At 37.5% G+C, this 19,576-nt stretch overlaps 3 protein-coding genes and 1 non-coding gene across 4 annotated transcripts; 2 read left to right on the forward strand and 2 right to left on the reverse strand.

Moving 5' to 3' along the window:
• Positions 1-42: 42 nt before the first annotated feature.
• On the forward strand, positions 43-7,222 carry LOC145636271 (DNA-directed RNA polymerase II subunit RPB2-like). The gene is made up of 16 exons (XM_081687782.1): positions 43-550; positions 1,683-1,904; positions 1,997-2,287; positions 2,472-3,500; positions 3,946-4,101; positions 4,194-4,298; positions 4,450-4,575; positions 4,653-4,730; positions 4,835-4,930; positions 5,017-5,132; positions 5,237-5,306; positions 5,381-5,434; positions 5,514-5,657; positions 5,744-6,043; positions 6,287-6,709; positions 6,800-7,222. The coding sequence occupies exons 1-16, from the start codon at positions 290-292 to the stop codon at positions 6,920-6,922; spliced, it is 3,594 nt and encodes a 1,197-aa protein (XP_081543908.1). The 5' UTR covers positions 43-289; the 3' UTR covers positions 6,923-7,222.
• A 236-nt stretch (positions 7,223-7,458) lies between these two features.
• LOC145635226 (uncharacterized) lies at positions 7,459-9,600 on the forward strand. The gene is made up of 4 exons (XM_081686515.1): positions 7,459-8,330; positions 8,824-8,931; positions 9,025-9,134; positions 9,248-9,600. The coding sequence occupies exons 1-4, from the start codon at positions 7,613-7,615 to the stop codon at positions 9,380-9,382; spliced, it is 1,071 nt and encodes a 356-aa protein (XP_081542641.1). The 5' UTR covers positions 7,459-7,612; the 3' UTR covers positions 9,383-9,600.
• TRNAF-GAA (transfer RNA phenylalanine (anticodon GAA)) lies at positions 8,414-8,486 on the reverse strand. Its single transcript has one exon. It is a non-coding gene; the product is annotated as a tRNA-Phe (tRNA).
• A 324-nt stretch (positions 9,601-9,924) lies between the features above and the next one.
• Positions 9,925-12,537, reverse strand: LOC145635227 (uncharacterized). Its single transcript, XM_081686516.1, has 8 exons — positions 12,319-12,537; positions 12,112-12,201; positions 11,513-11,572; positions 11,354-11,393; positions 11,141-11,234; positions 10,459-10,518; positions 10,287-10,378; positions 9,925-10,182 (listed from the first exon to the last, which is right to left on the reverse strand). The coding sequence occupies exons 1-8, from the start codon at positions 12,432-12,434 to the stop codon at positions 10,096-10,098; spliced, it is 639 nt and encodes a 212-aa protein (XP_081542642.1). The 5' UTR covers positions 12,435-12,537; the 3' UTR covers positions 9,925-10,095.
• Between the last annotated feature and the right edge of the window lie 7,039 nt (positions 12,538-19,576).

The raw sequence follows: 19,576 nt of genomic DNA on the forward strand, positions 1-19,576 counted from the left end.
AACCACCCCCCTCCAATCACCCCCTTTTCCATTCTTCCAATCTCACTCTCTCTCTCCTCTTCTTCGCAGTTCAATCTGCGAAAATCAACTAAAAAACAGACAAACTATCAAAATTAAATAAAATCCCTCCAATTTTAAGCAATACCCACTTCAATTTTCGCATTTTTGTAGGACAATTTCATCTGGGGTATGTTATTTCAAGAACCCTAAAAAAAATTCGATTTAGAACGCTCAAATTTAAGCAAAATTTACTAATTTGAAGCTGTAAAATCAAAAAGGGGAAGTAAAAATGAATGGGGTTGAATATGAATACGAGAATGAGAATATGATGATGATGGATGAAGAAGAAGACGAAGAAGAGATCACCCAAGAAGATGCTTGGGCTGTTATCAGTGCTTATTTTGAGGAGAAGGGGTTAGTGAGGCAGCAGCTTGATTCGTTTGATGAGTTTATTCAGAATACGATGCAAGAGATTGTTGATGAATCTGCTGATATCGAGATTCGGCCTGAGTCCCAGCACAATCCTGGCCATCAGTCGGATTTTGCTGAGGTTTTGTTACTTCCTCAAGTTTTTTTAGTTTGAATGTTTTGGTGTTTCTGTTGAAATTTGCTGTCTATGGATGGTTTGAACTTTGGTTTTCGGGTTTTTAGCTGTATTGGGAGCTTGTATATGTTGAATTTTAATGTGGGTGAACAATGTTGTTTGAGGTAATTGGTTGAACTTAGATTGATTTTCTTGGGAAATTATTGTTGGAAAACTGTGAATTGAGTGGAGAATTAGGAGCTTAAGGATTTTAAATTTAGTGGGAATTTGGTTATTACAAAAGCCAATATGAAGCATCCAAGAGCTACTAAAATGGGAGAGATTTAGTTATGTCTTGCGAAAATGTATGACATAATGTAAACATTTATGGATGATTTCTGGACTTGTGAGTTTGTGTTTGTTGCCTTATTGTTAGCTTCCTTTGTGTATAATTTCTTGACATTGTAGAATAGAAAATTATGTATTTTGATGATTGAAATAAGAGTGGGATTGGCTTTTATTGATATTTATCTCATGGCACCTATGGAATTGTGTACATGGTAGTTAACATAGAGCTTTTGAACATGGAACTTTTATTGCATTTTAGCGTGATTTTGATCGATCCATATATGTCGAGAGGTTTCATTATGCGCCTTTTGGCATAAGTTGTAAGCATGACTAAATAGTTACTTAGCTACTTTACCAACCAATGTCAAGGGGGTTGGACTTTGGCTTGCTGGTAAATTTGAATTAAGTTTGTATCTGATTAAAATATTTGCAGTTCAGAGTCTTCAGACTCTTGTTCTTTGCCTAAGCAAATTTTAGGTTGTATGACCTAGTAGCAAGTTCGCAAATAAATGGCTAAACTATTGGAGATCAAGATAGTGCCCCTGCTTTTTCTTGTGTTTCTTTGTAAGATATTGCCCCTGCAACAGTGCAACCAATGTTTTTTTTATTATCAAGGTTCCATTATTCTGACAGCTTGTTTTTCCATGTCTCTTATTGTGACTTATGGTTTCGTCTTTGGGCGGAAATGGGATTAACCGAAATTATTGAACTGCACAAATTAGAATTGATTCAGTCATGAATAAAGGAAATTAGATTCTCTCATGGCATCACTATGCACTAGAATTGATCTTCATGGTTGATTTTATTGCAGACCATATACAAGATAAAGTTTGGCCAAATTTATTTGAGTAAGCCTATGATGACAGAATCAGACGGTGAGACAGCAACCTTGTTCCCAAAAGCAGCTAGATTGAGGAACCTGACATACTCAGCTCCTTTGTATGTTGATGTCATTAAAAGAGTAATTAGAAAAGGGCATGATGGTGACGAATGTGCTGAAACACAAGAGCTTCCGAAGGTTTTCATTGGAAAGGTATTTCCGTGAATTGGAAGTAGTTGCTTGATGTACTTGGTTACAATAGTAACAATGTTAATGTGCTTAATTGATATGAATATACTGAGCAGGTACCCATCATGCTTCGTTCAAGTTATTGTACATTGTATCAGAATTCAGAGAAGGATCTTACAGAGCTTGGTGAGTGCCCTTATGATCAAGGTGGATACTTCATCATCAATGGGAGTGAAAAGGTGCTTATTGCTCAGGAGAAGATGAGCACGAATCATGTGTATGTGTTTAAGAAGAGGCAGCCAAACAAGTTTGCATATGTAGCTGAAGTTCGATCTATGGCAGAGTCCCAAAACAGGCCTCCTAGTACCATGTTTGTGCGGATGCTCTCTAGAGCTGGAGCTAAAGGGGTAATAGGATATTATGTGCAATTTTTTAGCTGTTGAGAGTCTTTATATAGTTTTTTTAGGGTGTTTTTTTTTTTTTTTTTTTTATTTTATTTTTTTTTTAATTATTATTTATTATTATTATTATTATTTAAAAAAAAAAAAACTCGATATCTTAATGTCATGTGTTTCTGTGGTATGACTGCAGGGTTCTTCAGGGCAATACATACGTTGTACTTTACCTTACATCAAATCAGATATTCCTATCATTATAGTTTTTCGAGCCTTGGGCTTCGTTGCAGATAAAGATATATTGGAGCATATTTGCTACGACTTCTCTGATACTCAAATGATGGAGTTGCTTCGCCCTTCTCTGGAAGAGGCATTTGTGATTCAGAATCAGCAAGTTGCCCTTGATTACATCGGTAAAAGAGGAGCTACTGTTGGTGTTTCCAAGGAAAAGAGGATTAAATATGCCAGGGAGATTCTTCAAAAGGAAATGCTTCCACATGTTGGTGTTGGTGAATATTGTGAGACTAAGAAAGCTTACTATTTTGGATACATCATACACCGGCTTCTATTATGTGCACTTGGTAGAAGACCTGAGGATGATAGAGATCATTATGGAAATAAGAGACTAGATCTTGCTGGTCCGTTGCTGGGAGGTCTCTTTCGAATGTTATTTCGAAAGTTAACCAGGGATGTTAGAGCCTATGTTCAGAAGTGTGTTGATTCAGGAAAGGATCTGAATCTTAGCTTTGCTATCAAGGCTAAGACAATTACTAGTGGGCTCAAGTACTCTCTTGCCACTGGAAATTGGGGGCAGGCTAATGCTGCTGGAACAAGAGCTGGAGTTTCTCAGGTGCTGAATCGCCTTACATATGCCTCCACCTTGTCACATTTACGTAGGTTAAACTCTCCCATTGGACGTGAAGGGAAGTTGGCTAAGCCTAGGCAGCTGCATAATTCACAATGGGGAATGATGTGTCCTGCTGAAACACCTGAAGGACAAGCTTGTGGGCTAGTGAAGAATCTTGCGCTAATGGTGTATATAACTGTTGGTTCTGCTGCATATCCCATATTGGAATTTTTAGAGGAATGGAGTACAGAAAATTTTGAGGAAATTTCACCGGCTGTGATCCCCCAGGCTACAAAGATTTTTGTGAATGGTTGTTGGGTAGGAATCCATCGGGATCCTGAGTTACTTGTCAAGACATTGAGGCAACTAAGGAGAAGGGTATGTTTTCTAACTTAAGATTAGATGGTATTGCAGAGGTGGTTAGATGTTTGTGTTACATTCTGTGATCTAATTCCTGATTTTTATTTATTTATTAATTTATTTTTTTGAATATTTTGCTTTGGCTTATGCCAATCCCACTTATGGGATTAAGGCTTTGATTGATTGATTGATTTATGAGTTTGAACTTTATGCTTGATCATGCTCATGCTCATTTTATAACTTCCACTGCTAAGTTTATCTGACATGTGGATCTGATAGCAGAGTGAAGTTGCACTCATTTTGGTGTATTCTTTACGTTCTGAAATTGCTGTTTTGATAATATTTTTGAATTGTGAAGAATATTGTTCTGATTACTAATCTTTATTTGTTATCCTGATATCAATATTGATTAAATTATGTGATTGATTGTTATCACTGCCTCATATATATCTACTATACTCAGGTTGATGTGAATACTGAAGTTGGGGTTGTTCGAGATATCCGGCTGAAAGAATTGCGTATATACACAGATTATGGTCGTTGTAGTCGCCCGCTGTTTATTGTTGAGAAACAAAGTCTTCTCATAAAGAAAAAGGATATCCGGGCATTACAACAGAGGGTATGCTGCATTATTCATTTATCTGATTTCTTGTACTGCTCGTTTTAACTTTGTGGATTTGTGCATTTTAAAAATAATTGGTCTTTTTTCAGGAGTCACCTGAAGATGGTGGTTGGCATGATCTCGTTGCAAAGGGATATATTGAGTACATTGACACGGAAGAAGAAGAGACCACTATGATTTCCATGACCATCAATGTGAGCATACACCAGAAAATTAGAAATCTTAATGTGGCTTTGCTCTCTTCTTGTATTTCTTTGTTGTAAGGAGGCCTTATTAGTCAGTGGTTGAGTGCTGAAATTAAGAACTTTCTTGTTTCATAATTTGATGATTCTAAACATCTTGCAGGATCTTGTGACAGCACGGCTTAATCCAGAGGAGGCATACTCTGAGACCTACACTCACTGTGAAATTCACCCATCTTTGATATTGGGTGTCTGTGCCTCAATTATTCCATTTCCTGATCACAATCAGGTAATCTGGTATTTCTAAGTGTTTGAAATGTGGCCAGCTTATTGTGCTTCAGTTGCTAATGTTTTTGTTTCTTCCAGTCCCCACGTAATACATATCAATCAGCTATGGGGAAGCAAGCCATGGGGATCTACGTCACGAATTATCAGTTCAGAATGGTATTAGTGTATCCCTTATGTTGAGATTATACCAATACATCATTCTTCTTGATGTTTGCCAAATCTTATAACTTCATTTTGCATATATTTTCCACCTTCTTTAGGATACATTGGCCTATGTCCTCTACTATCCTCAGAAGCCCCTTGTTACAACACGTGCCATGGAGCACTTGCACTTCAGACAGCTTCCTGCTGGCATTGTAAGTTACTCTTACTGCAGATCTATGATTAACATCTTTTACTGTTGGAAGTATTGTTGACGTTTGCTTGTTCCTCTTCTTATTAGAATGCTATTGTTGCCATTGCTTGTTATTCTGGCTATAACCAAGAAGATTCCGTTATTATGAATCAATCTGCAATTGATCGTGGATTCTTCCGATCCCTGTTTTTCCGATCTTACAGGTGAGTAAATTGATTAGGTTTCCTAAATACCAAGTCCTTTGGTTAATTTGGTAGCTGGGCATTTTTGTGAAGTAGTTGCTCAATTGTACCTATGTCTTGCATAGGGATGAGGAGAAGAAAATGGGAACACTTGTCAAGGAGGACTTTGGGCGTCCCGACAGATCTAATACTATGGTAGGTGCTAAGAAGCAAATCTACATGGTTTTGTTTTGTTATGGTGGTTTGATACTGAATGTATTATTTTGTAGGGTATGCGACATGGATCTTACGACAAATTAGATGATGATGGGCTTGCACCTCCTGTGAGTATATTAACGGATATTGAAAGAGAAATCTTGTCTAAACAAGTTTGTAATCATCTGAACTTTTCTTATTGGGCAGGGTACTAGAGTTGCAGGTGAGGATGTCATTATTGGAAAGACTACTCCACTTGCCCCGGAAGAAGCTCAGGGGCCATCTGCACGTTATTCACGACGTGATCATAGTATTAGCTTACGTCATAGTGAGACAGGGATGGTGGATCAGGTAATTCTATATCTATGAGTAGTAGATTACCTTTGTAATCCAAGTGTTATCTTTGTATTTGGTTCTCAGAACTTTTGTGTTTGTAGGTTTTACTAACAACCAATGCCGATGGCTTGAGATTTGTGAAAGTGAGGGTGAGATCCGTGCGTGTTCCTCAGATTGGAGATAAGTTTAGCAGTAGGCATGGTCAAAAGGGAACAGTTGGCATGACTTACACTCAGGAGGATATGCCATGGACTGTGGAAGGCATCACTCCTGACATCATAGTAAATCCTCATGCTATCCCATCACGTATGACAATTGGCCAGCTTATTGAGTGTATCATGGGTAAGGTTGCAGCTCATGTTGGAAAGGAAGGAGATGCTACACCGTTCACTGATGTCACTGTAAGTCTAGTGTTCTTCCACCACTATAGTGCTGTGCTAGAATGTTTTTCTCCATTTCATGTTGAAATAAAAATATCAGCAATTGACTTGATGAAGAACAAATTATCAACAGTTATACCTCTGAGAGTTTATTTAACGAGTATTTGACAATCAAAAAGAGGCACTCTTATACGATTTCATGCAATACAAAGAGGGTATATCAGTGTGTATTGATGACTGACTTCTTCCCTCTTGGCTTAATAGGTGGACAATATAAGTAAGGCCCTCCACAAATGTGGGTATCAGATGCGTGGTTTTGAGACCATGTATAATGGTCACACAGGACGAAAGCTCACTGCAATGATATTCTTGGGACCTACTTACTACCAAAGACTTAAGCATATGGTTGATGACAAGATTCATTCTCGTGGCCGAGGTCCTGTACAGATTCTCACCAGGCAGCCTGCTGAGGGACGATCTCGTGATGGTGGTCTTCGATTTGGAGAGATGGAGCGAGACTGTATGATTGCCCATGGTGCCGCCCACTTCCTTAAAGAAAGACTTTTTGACCAAAGTGATGCATACAGGGTTCATGTATGTGAAAAATGTGGGCTCATTGCCATTGCAAATCTCAAAAAGAATTCTTTTGAATGTAGAGGCTGCAAGAATAAGACTGACATTGTTCAGGTTGGTTCTTCGATCCACTCTTTCTCTTTTTATTTTCTTTTTCCTTTTCTTCCTCTCCCTTTTCATGCTAATGGATAACGTCTTATGCAGGTTCACATTCCATATGCATGCAAACTGCTCTTCCAAGAGCTCATGTCTATGGCTATAGCGCCAAGAATGTTCACCAAGGATGTTAACAAGATAGCCAGGGATCAGAGAAAGAAGGGAGCATAAGGCGCAAGTCTTGTCTTTTCAAACTATACTCGTAATGCCTAAGGCGATGTTGCTTGTGATATAGGCCTCCTTTGCCAAAAGCAGTTTGAAGTCTCTCATATTCCTATACATCCAATCAATTTCTTTCTAAAGCAAATAGTATTGTATTATAAACTTGCACAATCTCATATCAGTTAATCAATTAGTTTTAATGTTTGTTTGGACGAGTTGATCTGAATCCTTGATCCACCAATTTTGTAATATATGCCTGAGCTTGTGATGCTAATCTGTCTTCTATATCACAAGCATATTATTGTGTTCTGTGTAGTGTAGCATTGTGTTTTAGGCAATACTTTACAAATTCAACAATCAACATTATACAAGACCTAATAAATTTACAATCGACTAATCGAGCTTTGTCCCTCCACATTCCACCCCCCCCCCCCCCCCCCCCACAAAATGGTTAACAAGGTATACTCTTAAGCCTAGAATAATTGACTTCTCTTTAATACCACCATTGATACTTTCTAATAATTACGTGATTTATGTATTAATAAACAAAATTTACGCAAAACAAAGGAAGGTATGAGCTTAATTGTATGCTAATACAAGATGAGAAAGGCTAGAAACTTAAAATGTACTAGTAGCATCATTATACAAGCATTTAAATAAGACACTAAAATTTCATAATTTTCTACTGTTGTTTATACGATGAATCAAGAAGAAGATACTCCCATGACTACTCAAGTGCACCACCATCCTACCTCTCCACCACCACCATCACCGCCACCGCAACAACAATCAAAAGACGACAAAAATGAACATCCACCACCACCACAGCAACAACAACCAGAAGATAACGACGGAAAACAACCACCAAATGAAGAACAATTTACCGAAGCAAGTGAGGGTGAATCAACTGAAGAACAACCTAAAGAAGAAGAAATTACCGAAGCAAATGAGGGTAAATCAATTGAAGAACACATAATTGAAGAAACTGAGGGTAAATCAACTGAAGAACAACCTAAAGCAGAAGAAATTACTGAAGCAAATGAGGGTAAACAAACTGAAGAGCAACCAAAAGCAGAAGAAGAACAAATTACCGAAGCAAATGAAGGTAAATCAAGTGAAGAACAAATTAGTGAAGCAAATGAGGGTGATAGATCGCCGGAACCAGAAAACGTAAAAGAGGAGAGAGAAAATGAAGCATTGGCAGAAACTGAAATTGAACAAACAGTGAAAGAGGAGGATAAATCGACAGAAATTGAGGGGAGAGAAATTGAACAAATTGTGAAAGAGGAGGATGAAACAACAGAAATAGAGGAGAGAGAAAATCTGAAAGAAGAAAATGAAGACGAAGAAGGTCCGCCGCCGGGTTGGGATGCCCTGCCGCCGCCTCCTCCCCTGCCTCCGTCGTCCTCTCTACCCGGTTCGTTTTCCTTTTTTTTTTTATTTTTTTTATTTATATTAAGGGTATTACGGTAATTTCGCTAATTGGAATAAAAATAAAAATGCGGTGAGCGTGGATCGAACACGCGACCTTCAGATCTTCAGTCTGACGCTCTCCCAACTGAGCTATCCCCGCTTTTTGTACTTTTAATTCCCATTAATTTTATAAACCTCAAACAAACTCTCCCATTAGTTCGTATTCCCAAAATCTATGGATGAATTAGCATGGTCAGAATTGGATAATCTGATGGTAGTTTTGTATAGATTTGTATTGTAAATGTGATATTATCAATCTAAAGATTTACAATTACATTATAAAATCCACATTTTGCGTCATGATGTAATGTTTCAGAAAATGTGGACTATGCTGTTTAATTTCTTCTATGAATACTAATGACACTATATTTGTTCCTTTACGTTTACTTTTGTGTTCGGCTAATTATTCTGAAAAGTAATCGAACATTGTTATGCAGAAAGGGGTCAAATGGTTTGTGGTTCCTGCCGCCGCCTTCTTTCTTATCCTCTTGGATCCAAGCATGTCCAATGCTCATGCTGCCAGACTGTGAACTATGTACTCGAAGGTTCTTTCTTGCTCAGCCTTAAGCATATGATTCGATTCTGTCTGTGCTTATTAGAATTTTATGTGAACTTGATTAGTTATGATACTTTTGTAGAGCATCAAGTCGGACAAGTCAAGTGTGGAAACTGTCAAGTGCTTCTGATGTACCCTTTTGGGGCTCAATCTGTTCGGTGTTGCTCCTGCCATTCTGTCCTATACATAGGAGTATGTACATTATTTTGTAATTAACGAGTTCTTTTAACCGCAACAATTATAGTCATGTATTATCATTTATCACATTTCACTTACAAAGGATTTTCTCTTTTATGTGTCTACAGGACCATAACAGTCGGCCTCCTCTGTCTGTACAGCAAAGCCAAGCTTGCCGGCCTTTCAGCGTGTCTGTACATCAAAGGATTTCTAGCTCTATCATTTTTAATTGTTATTTCAATTCAAATAGGTCATACTCATGAAAATTGGTGACTAGATGTCATGGCAATGCTAAATGCATCACATTAAAGTAGCTATTGTTGCTAATGCAGTCATGTGCCGTTTTGCTTAGACAAAATTTAGCCGTCATGGGATGGGAACTTGAGATATTATCTTCAACAGAGTACATTACAGTGTAATTCCTTATGGTTAGACAGTTGTTATAACTGCATGAATTCAAAGTAAAAGCACCACATTCATCTTCAAAGGCGTGTATGTTAACAATATACAGCAGAGATTTCTGTTGCAGCAGACAACGTATTGTTCTGCTTCACTAAAATTCAAAAACATGCCAGGACTGACACCTGATAGAAGATAAATGGTTACTCGACTATACGATAACATTGCAGAGTCAATAATAGACCTGACCCGGCACTACAATCTATTTCCTTGTGCTTTGACATTTGTTATTAAGCTGATCAAATTCAAAGAGTCTCCTAACTAATCTGCAGGAATTTACAGCACAAGCGCCACTTGCTTCTATTATATGTATATTAACAAAATATAGGAGAAATTTCTATAATGGTAGATAATGTATGTGTACTTCATTATAATTCAGTCACTACTCATGTTGCAAGATTTGCTTAAAGGGAAGCAAAAAGCTAATTGCCTATACAAAGACATCGCAGAATCAAAAGTTATGTCATTCTCTACATTAATGTAGGTGAAAGATAAGGTCTTAAACCATAACACTCTTTTACTCATCTTGTGCAAATTCGTCATCTGAACCAGTCTCGAGAAAGGATCCCAGAGTCTTCCGTAGAAGGCTGAAAGTTTTGTCGTCCTGAGCAAAATTAGAGAGAAATGCGTCTGTAAGAATGTTCCCAGCAACTGGAGCGCTTAATAGAGACATTAAGGTACTTGTATCTGATGAAAATATAAACCCACCTGTTTTTTCTTCTTCAAAGACTCCTCCAACTCAGCAATTTTGTCTGTGCACGCCTTTTCCTTTTCTTGTATCATGCTCTTCTCTTTCTTCCCTGAAATCAAACAAAATGGAGATTATATTATCTTGTGAGTAACTGCAATCATGATATTAGAAAGGTGTCTTGTAGCTCACTTTGTTGTTCATATCGCACGAAGAGCCTTTCCTTCTCTTCTTCATATTTGGAAATGGTATCTGTCAGGAACGAAGTATATAAACATCATTAGTTATAGAAAAATACTCCTATCACGTTTTCTCTAACTCCATAGCAATGTAAGTAAATCACAGTGGCAGACTGGCAATCACCATGAAGTATACTAGGTTACACCAGGAAACTACACATTAGAAAACCATTTTTATCAAACAAAGCACTTGATCAGTTTTCAGTTCTGCAGAAATCAAGACCCTCAGCTAGATACCAAATTCATAATTAGCACATTCAAGAGCCCAACACAATGTATTTTGGTTGTCATCAATTATGAATCATGCCTAATAAATCGTATTCATAATAGTTATATGAGGAATTTTATGCTTGTAGCTGCATTATTCAACAGAAAAGCTGCTTAAGAGTTAAGAGCAATGAGCCAAAAAGAGAATTCAGCGATCTTCCTAGCTTCAACAGCCAAAATCGAGAAACAATGGCTTTGTAATGCTCCCAAGGGAGTGAGGGTTGCAAAAGGCTAAGTAATCTCAATTTCATTTACTAGCATCATCTTTGAACCTTCTACTGAATTATTGAGTTATGCTTCATTTTTGTAGCTTGTCAAATATGAAATATGCATAAGACAGTAAGTAGCAGGTTAACAAGAATTCATACCCTTCAGTGATTGCAGATATGTTGCTTTCTCTTTGCTGAATTTCTCATAAACTCCTTGGAAATTGACAGTCTCTTCCTTCAGTGCATTTTCACACTGAAAAACCAAACAATAATACATTCAACAGATATTTGTAGAGCTTCCTGTACCGAAGAACAAACTTAATTAAACCAGAAAGACCGAGGATTGAATTTGGTATCTCGGTATATGATCACCTCCTTTGAGCTCTTTGTCAATGCCTTTGCAAAAGTTTGCCTGAAAATACAAAATTCGAAGGTGAAACATTAGGCATTTCACTCAATTCAGTGAAATCAACATTAACAATTCTCCATGCTCTTGCCACTCAGCATATTAAACCATAAAATTACTTATACCTTTCTTTTTCGATCTTTGCCTTCAGCTCCTCAAACATAGACTTGATCTCAGCAGCAACACTGATCGAAAAACCAACTAATTTAGTTTCAATTTGTAGTTGCAACTAACCAGCAATTCAAACAATATTACTCGTGTAGCTAATAGGCAAATATCCAGTAGCTAAAATGATTAGTCTAAGATATTTTGAAGATGATACTAAAAATTCAGCAGAATTATGAGTTCAAATTTGATTAGAGTATCTTAGATACTTATCTCAAAATCAATTTACTACTCTCATCAAACTATATGAGTAAATTCACAAAAGTTATAAATCAAACATATTGTCAAATTTTCTGGAGAAAATCCGACGCATAGTTGCAGAAGTTAAGTTTATTTTACAATCAGTAATTATAATGCATATATAATCAACTGCAAAATTTGTAAATGTTAACATTAAGCAAATTGATGTTAAAATTCGTCGTCTACAATTTCAATTAATTCATCAATCAAACGTTATAGATTGCGATTAAAACTGAAATGAAGACAACAATTCGAAAATTCCAGAAAACAAAATTTCACTTCAGAAATTCAACAAATGAAACAGGAAAACAAAGCAGACCTAGAAATCGTTTCTTCCTTCTTCTTCTGACCGTCTTTTGCAGCTTTTTCTCTGATTTGTTGCAGAGCTGAGAAAATTCCTTTGATCTCGCTGAAAATTAAGCCGAAATTTACAAATATAGGCCAAATTTTCCGAAATTTACAACAAATTCCGAAAAAAATATCAAAATAAAGCGATTAAAACAAGAAATTTGAAGAAGTTTGAGACCTGGAAAGCTCGTTGTCGAAAATGTCGTCATCTTCCTGAAACTCTCGCTTTCGTTTATCGGACTGCTGAGCTTCAGCTTCTGTTCGCTTCTTGCCGCTCCCTTTCGCCGCCGACATTGCAATCGGATTCTTATTTTAGAGAGAGAAAGAAGAGAGAGAGAGAATTTGGCGTTGAGTTGAAAATGGCGATGACAATGGAGGTTGAGTTTTTGAAAGTGGAGAGAGAGTAAAAGTTCCCGCGATATAAAATGAGTATTTTTTTTTAGTTTGATTGAAAATTTGAAATAATTGGATTGAATCAATAAATGAGACGGGTAAACGATTAAGCGGGTCAGACCGGACTGATTGTGATTATGGGCTGGTAATTGGTGAAAAGCACGAATGTATGTTGAGTGGTTGAGTAGGTTAAGTCCATTATCCAAATTCCGATACTCCATTCTTCTCAACAAAATTTTGGGGGTTACTATATGCTTAGGCATTGTTTGATTTAACGGGTCAATTTCGAGTCAAGATTACAACATCCGTTGAGTTAGGGTCATGTTTAAGTCGGGTTAATTTCGGATTAGTTCTTATTAGGTTTGGATAAATCTTTATTGTTTTAAAATGGGTTTGACTTGGTTGAATTCAAGTCAAATGACTTTGGGTTGGTTAATTCCGATTCGCCTGATTTAGATTCGTTTTAGTTTAATTACAATATGGTTGATTTATTAAATAAAAATACAACATACCAAGTTCCTCATACAATACGTCGATGGAATTGTAACCATCTAATATGGTTTACTAGGTTTGTGTATCATGTTATATTGTTCTTTATGTATGTATGTTAATTGTGAGAGTTATTTTATCTTTCATTCTTTTTTATTTGTCAGCATTGATATACCACGGAGTATAATGTAATGCACAAACTCTTTCGGGTGTTTAAAAAATAGCTATTTGCATCTCTTTTAGTTTTTAAAATTTGATTGAACACTTAAAAAATATGTTTAATTGTTGGCTTTGAAGCTAGCTAGCTCTCAATCAAAAGTTAAAAAGCTAATTTTTCACTAAAAACAACTAAGAGCCACAACTAATGTTGAAACTCATTATAGCTCGCTTGTGAGTATCCCACATTAAAGAAAAAAGGAGGGATGATTCAACTTTAAAAAGTAAAGGAGTTACTCCTACTGTTGCCAATTGATCAAACAAATTATGTAAAACCACCGATTGCTAACACAACCCTATTATTTATGTGTTACTTCCTCTGTTCTTTTTTAATTGACCTGTTTCTTTTATCACGCTTGCCAATGCAAAACTTTAGCGATCAATAACTTTAATTCTTCATAAGTAAAAATTATAAAAGTTGTATATTACGATAGTACTTATTGAGACGAATTAAAAAAGATACCATATGAATATGAATATATTTTTCCTTACATATCATTCATAAAAGATGGTCAAAGGAGAGGTGGTGAATAGTGCAAAAGCCAAAGCGGGTCAAGTAAAAAAGAACGGAGGAAGTATGACTTAGGGCCTGTTCTCATTGACTAAATTCAGCTGAGTTGAACTGAACTGAACTGAACTTAACTGAACTGAACTGAACTGAGCTGAACTGAACTGAGCTGAACTGAGTTGAACTGAAATGAATATTTTATAAGAGAAGGAAATTAGGAGCTGAACTGAACTGAACTGAATTGAGTTGAACTGAACTAAACTGAACTGAACTGAAATGAATATTTTATAAGAGAAGGAAATTAGGAGCTGAACTGAACTGAACTGAATTGAGTTGAACAGAACTGAACTGAACTAAACTGAAATGAATATTTTATAAGAGAAGGAAATTAGGAGCTGAACTGAACTGAACTGAACTGAATTGAATTGAGCTGAACTGAACTGAACTGAACTGAGCTGAACTGAACTAAACTGAATTGAATTTCAACGTAAGAGAACAGGCCCTTAATTAATAAATAATGGATAGTTTTTTTTTTCATTAGAGAAAATTATTTAAAATTTATACAGTAATAGAATATGAGATCATAGACAAAGTGAGTAATTAATTAACAACAAAGTTATAATTACTACCTCCGTTAACTTTTATTTGCAACTTTGGAATATTTTATGTTTCACAAATAATACCCCAAAGTTGCAAATAAAAGTTAACGGAGGTAGTATATATGTTTAACATTGATGACGGCAACATATTCAAAATGGTGGCTTAAGAGGAAAACATGATTTAACTCAAGGCCGCATATCATTGTGTCATTTTCATTGATTTAGGGTCTGTTTAGTTCAGCTCCAATCAGTTTATTAGTTCAATTCCTAATTTCAATCTCTCATAAATAATTCATTTCAGCTCCAATCATTTTAGTTCAGTTTAGCTTAATTCAGTAAATAAGAACCGGCTCTTAGTATGTTTTGTTCATATGCTTTTAATTAAATTTATGACCTACGTACATGATAGCTACGACACAGAAAATAGCGTATCATTTCATATCTACTTTAATTTGTGGTCATATTATGTGTGTGCTTTTATTGTCATATCATCACAGTTGAAGGTCTCAATTTGAGTAGTTGGTTCAATTTTGATGGTAAGATTGAATCTATATAATTTTGTTTGGGTACGGAGAATTGATGATTTGAAAAAGGGGATATAAAACTCTCTGTTCTCTCTCCTCCTTCAAAGCAAGTGATACAATCTACTAATTTTCCAGACCTGATTCTGAGAATACCAGAATGGAGGCTGGTTCAATCACCCCTAATAACTAGCCTAGTTAGAAGGAAGGGCAGTTTGAGGTAGTAATTGAATGATTAAATTGCAGTGAGATTATAGAGAGAGAATAAGAGATAAGATCAAAGGGAATTTTCATTGATAAAACATAATACCAGCTGTTACATCATTGTTTGGCTTTTATAGCCTTGATTACAGGATGACTCATAACAAATTGAAATAAGACAAAATAGTTAGTACAATGACAGACTATCATAGTACTCCTTTAACGGCTAGCTGGCATATTCCCTTGATTATTCTTCTGCTCATTATGAGCTGTCATTCCTTGATCATCACTTTTTCCATTCCCCTGATCCTCTGTTGTTCTGCTTGACTCAGCATCTGACTCAGCAGCTGATTCATTGTTGTTGCTCACAGTCAATTCATTCAGCACTTCATTCCTCAATGGAGCAGTAATTGCATCAATACTCCCTCCATTAAAGGATCCTTGACCCCAAGGATTAAATGTAGGAAAATCCTTCTTTATTTTCTCAGCATCCACCCATGTTGCCTCCTCTATAGGCCATTGATCCCATTGAACTAACCATTGGACCACTGCATGGTTCTGTCTTTTCACACTTCTTTTGTCAAGCACTGCTACAGGACTTTAGATGCAGTTTGATCAGGATAGAGATTGGGTAGGTTAGGTGGGTTGGGTTGAGCAGGTGTGGGTCCATGATGTTTTTTTAGAAGAGAAACATGGAATGTGGGGTGGATTCTGGCAGAAGGAGGGAGTAGTAAAGTGTAAGCTACCTCACCCACTCTCTTCACAATCTGGTAAGGGCCATAGTATCTATGTGAGAGTTTTTCATTACTTTGATTGTGCACAGAAGTCTGTCTGTATGGCTGCAGTTTTAGGTACACCCAATCTCCAACTGCAAACAGCCTCTCAGATCTATGCTTGTCAGCCAGCTGCTTCATTCTGTTCTGTGCTCTGGATAAGTTGTCTTTCAGCATTGAGATAGCTGCATTTCTCTGCTGTAATCTCCTATCAACAGCATCTACCACACAGGATCTAGCCAAATAAGGTCTGTAAATGGGAGGAGCTTGATTATAAAGAATCTCAAAGGGAGTCACTCTTCCTGCGGTGTGATAGTTAGTGTTGTACCAAAACTCAGCAAGGGATAACCATTTAGACCAGTCTTGAGGCTTCTCTAGACACATGCACCTTAAATAAGACTCCAAGCACCTGTTCAGTACCTCAGTTTGCCCATCTTTCTGGGGGTGGTATGAGGTAGACAATTTGTGTTGTACCCCTTGGAGCTTGATGAATTCTGACCAGAACTGGCTGATGAACACCTTATATCTATCTGATATAATAGATTTGGGAAAGCCATGTAGCTTGAACACATGATCTAGATAGGCCTGAGCAACCTTTAAAGCAGAAAAGGGGTGGGATAGAGCAATAAAGTGAGCTTACTTGCTCAATCTATCTACCACTACCATGATGACTTGCTTCCCATGAGAGTTAGGTAGCCCTTCAATAAAATCCATGGTTACTTCCTCCCACATCTGTTCTGGTAAGGGTAGTGGCTGTAAAAGCCCAGGGTAAGCTGCAGCATCATATTTGCATTGCTGGCAAACAGTGCATTGTTTAATGTGCTGTTTGATACACTCCTTCATGCCCTTCCAATAGAAAATTGATTTTACTCTCTGATAAGTGGCTTCAATACCAGAATGGCCACCTTGGGATGAGTTATGTAACCAATCAAGAATTTTTCCCTGAACAGCTCCATCTTGTCCTACCACTAACTTCCCTTTTCTTTTGAGCAATTGCTGGTCCCAGGTGTAATGCCTGTGAGATTCTAGGTTGCCCTGCAACTCTGTAATTAATTTCTGAGTAATTGCATCAGAAACCCAGGTTTGCTTAATCTGATCTAATAGGTCAGAGTTGAGACTGGAGGTAGACAAGGCATTAATCTGAGCTTCAGGTATCCTTGAGAGAGCATCTGCTACTTTATTTTCTGCACCTGACTTGTATTCAACCTGGTAAACAAAACCAGTGAGCTTGGACAACCATTTTTGTTAGAAAGGGGTGGCTAGTTTGTGTTCAAGTAAATATTTAAGACTCTGCTGGTTAGTCTTAATTGTGAAAGGTCTAGCCATTAAATAGTGTTGCCACTTTCTCACAGCAAATACTACTGCCAACAGTTCTCTCTCATATGCAGAAAGCAAGCCGTGTCTTTCACAGAGAGCTTTTCTCAAGAAGCTAATGGGGTGTCCACCTTGCATTAACACAACTCCAATTCCCTTCCCAGAAGCATCTGTTTCTATGATAAAATGTTCAGCAAAATTTGGCATAGCTAATACAGGTGGAGTGGTTATAACTTGCTTCAGCTGGTTAAATGCATTATCACCATCATCATTCCAAGAAAATCCAACTTTGCCAAACAATGAAGTCAGAGGCTTGCATATCTTCCCATAGTCTCTTATAAACCTCCTATAATACCCAGTAAGACCTAGGAATCCCCTTAGTTGTTTAAGATTCTTTGGTCTAGGCCACTCTAGCATAGCTCTCACTTTCTCAGGATCAGTTGCAACTCCCTGCTGAGAAATGATATGCCCTAAATAGTGTATTCTCTGAGGCCAAATGAGCATTTTTTGAAGTTGGCATGGAGTTGGTTCTCTTGCATGATGTTTAGGGTAGCATTGAGATCCCTCAAGTGAGCCTCCCAAGTGGGGCTGTATACCAGAATATCATCAAAAAAGACTAATACACACCTTCTGAGGAGGGGTTTAAAAATAGATTTCATAAGGGCTTGAAAAGTGGAGGGAGCATTAGTGAGCCCAAATGGCATCACTAGATATTCAAAGTGCCCAAAATGAGTCTTGAAAGCTGTCTTCTGAATGTCTGAGGGGTGCATTCTGATCTGGTGATAACTAGACTTGAGGTCTATCTTAGAAAAGTACTAAGTGCCCTATAACTCATCTAAGAGTTCTTCAATCAGAGGTATAGGAAATCTGTCCTTGACTGTTGCCTTGTTTAAATCTCTGTAATCTATACACATTCTCCAGCTTCCATCTTTATTTTTGACCAAAACAACAGGTGCTGCAAATGGGCTATTGCTTGGCCTGATCACACCTTGCTCAAGTAACTCCTGCACCATTTCCTCAATTACATTCTTCTATAGAGCAGGGTATCTGTAGGCTCTCAAATTAATAGCACTAGTGCCCTCTTTCAGAGGTATGACATGGTCAAACCCTTCTCTCCTTGGTGGCAGTTCCTGAGGTGGTGAGAAAACAGTCTCATACTGCTCTAATAGAGCAGTCAAACTTGGATGGGAGTTGATATTATTATCAGAGGTAGGCTGGGGTGAAATAGAAGCTTCACTGGGTACGAGTTGCATCATGGATAGTGAACCCTCACTGGTGAGAATTTTCTGGAGTTTTTTTGGTTGCACTACTCTCCATTTCTTTGGGTTAGCCCCTCTCAATTTGATTTTCTTCCCACCATACTTGAATTCCATAGTGAGGTTACAGAAATCCCACAAGACTGGACCAAGCTGAGAAAACCATTGTATTCCCAGAACCAAGTCACTCCCACTCAGAGGTAACAAGAATACATCAGCTTTAAATTCAGTACCTTGCATCTTCCAGGTAAACCCCTTGATGATCTGATGGCAATTGATCTCATTTCCATCAGCCACCTTTACCCCTAAAGGTGTTATGCTTTCAACCTTGCAGTCAAGCTTAAGAGCTTTACTTGCATCAATGAAATTGTGTGTACTGCCACTATCAAGTAGCAATTGCAGTTTCTTTTTGCCATGATTCCCCTCAATTCTCATGGTTTGGAAAGATGCTATTCCATCTATAGCCTGTAGAGACAGATGAGCACACTGGGAGCTGTCCTGTTCCACCTCTCCTGTCCCATCATCCTCTTCTCCTTCTGAATCTTTCACCTCAATATGGTATAACTGAGGTCTTTTACCCTTGCATTTGTGTCCCACCTCATACTTTTAATCACACCAGAAACACTGGTTCTTAGCTCTCTTTTCATCGAACTTAGCTGGGGTTAAGGTTCTTCTATTTGGATTTGGTGTTCTAGCAGATTGGTTGGGGTTAAAAGTTTTTGGGGTTCTGGTAGGTTGGGTAGGATTATTTGTGGGAAAGGTGGGTTTGTAGGGTAAGAGCTGTGTGGCTGGTTTAGGGGTAGGTAAAAGAGGTGCTTGCTTGATAGGTGTTTTTGGTTTCTTTGCCCTATTAGCAACTTCCTGTAATTTAGCTAAGCATAGGGCTTGCTGTAAATTGGTGGGGTTAAACATCCTCACTGAGAGCTGAATGTCTTCTTCCAACCCAGCTAAATAGCAGCTTAATAAGTAGGGCTCAGACAGACTAAGCCTGCTAGCCAGGGCATCAAAAGCATCATGATACTCTTGAACACTACCAGTCTGTTTGAGAGATTTCAGGTCAGCCATAGGGTCATCAAATAAATCTCCAAATCGAGATGTAATATCTTTAATATAACCTTCCCAGTTGGGTAATACCTGGTGCTTTCTCTGGGAATAAGTTTGATGCC

Source organism: Chenopodium album, chromosome 6 (genome assembly GCF_948465745.1).
Source record: "Chenopodium album chromosome 6, dcCheAlbu1.1, whole genome shotgun sequence".
Lineage (NCBI taxonomy): Eukaryota > Viridiplantae > Streptophyta > Magnoliopsida > Caryophyllales > Amaranthaceae > Chenopodium > Chenopodium album.

Excerpts from the sequence above, each read along its gene's own strand:
- LOC145635226 (XM_081686515.1), top strand. The coding sequence starts at position 7,613 with ATGAATCAAGAAGAAGATACTCCCATGACTACTCAAGTGCACCACCAT. Across the intron at positions 8,932-9,024 it reads TGTGAACTATGTACTCGAAG|AGCATCAAGTCGGACAAGTC; the intron begins GTTCTTTCTTGC and ends ATACTTTTGTAG. Across the intron at positions 9,135-9,247 it reads ATTCTGTCCTATACATAGGA|GACCATAACAGTCGGCCTCC; the intron begins GTATGTACATTA and ends ATGTGTCTACAG.
- LOC145636271 (XM_081687782.1), top strand. The coding sequence starts at position 290 with ATGAATGGGGTTGAATATGAATACGAGAATGAGAATATGATGATGATG. Across the intron at positions 3,501-3,945 it reads TGAGGCAACTAAGGAGAAGG|GTTGATGTGAATACTGAAGT; the intron begins GTATGTTTTCTA and ends TACTATACTCAG. Across the intron at positions 5,435-5,513 it reads ATGATGGGCTTGCACCTCCT|GGTACTAGAGTTGCAGGTGA; the intron begins GTGAGTATATTA and ends CTTATTGGGCAG.
- LOC145635227 (XM_081686516.1), bottom strand. The coding sequence starts at position 12,434 with ATGTCGGCGGCGAAAGGGAGCGGCAAGAAGCGAACAGAAGCTGAAGCT. Across the intron at positions 10,379-10,458 it reads CGTGCGATATGAACAACAAA|GGAAGAAAGAGAAGAGCATG; the intron begins GTGAGCTACAAG and ends GTTTGATTTCAG. Across the intron at positions 10,183-10,286 it reads CTTTGAAGAAGAAAAAACAG|GACGACAAAACTTTCAGCCT; the intron begins GTGGGTTTATAT and ends AATTTTGCTCAG.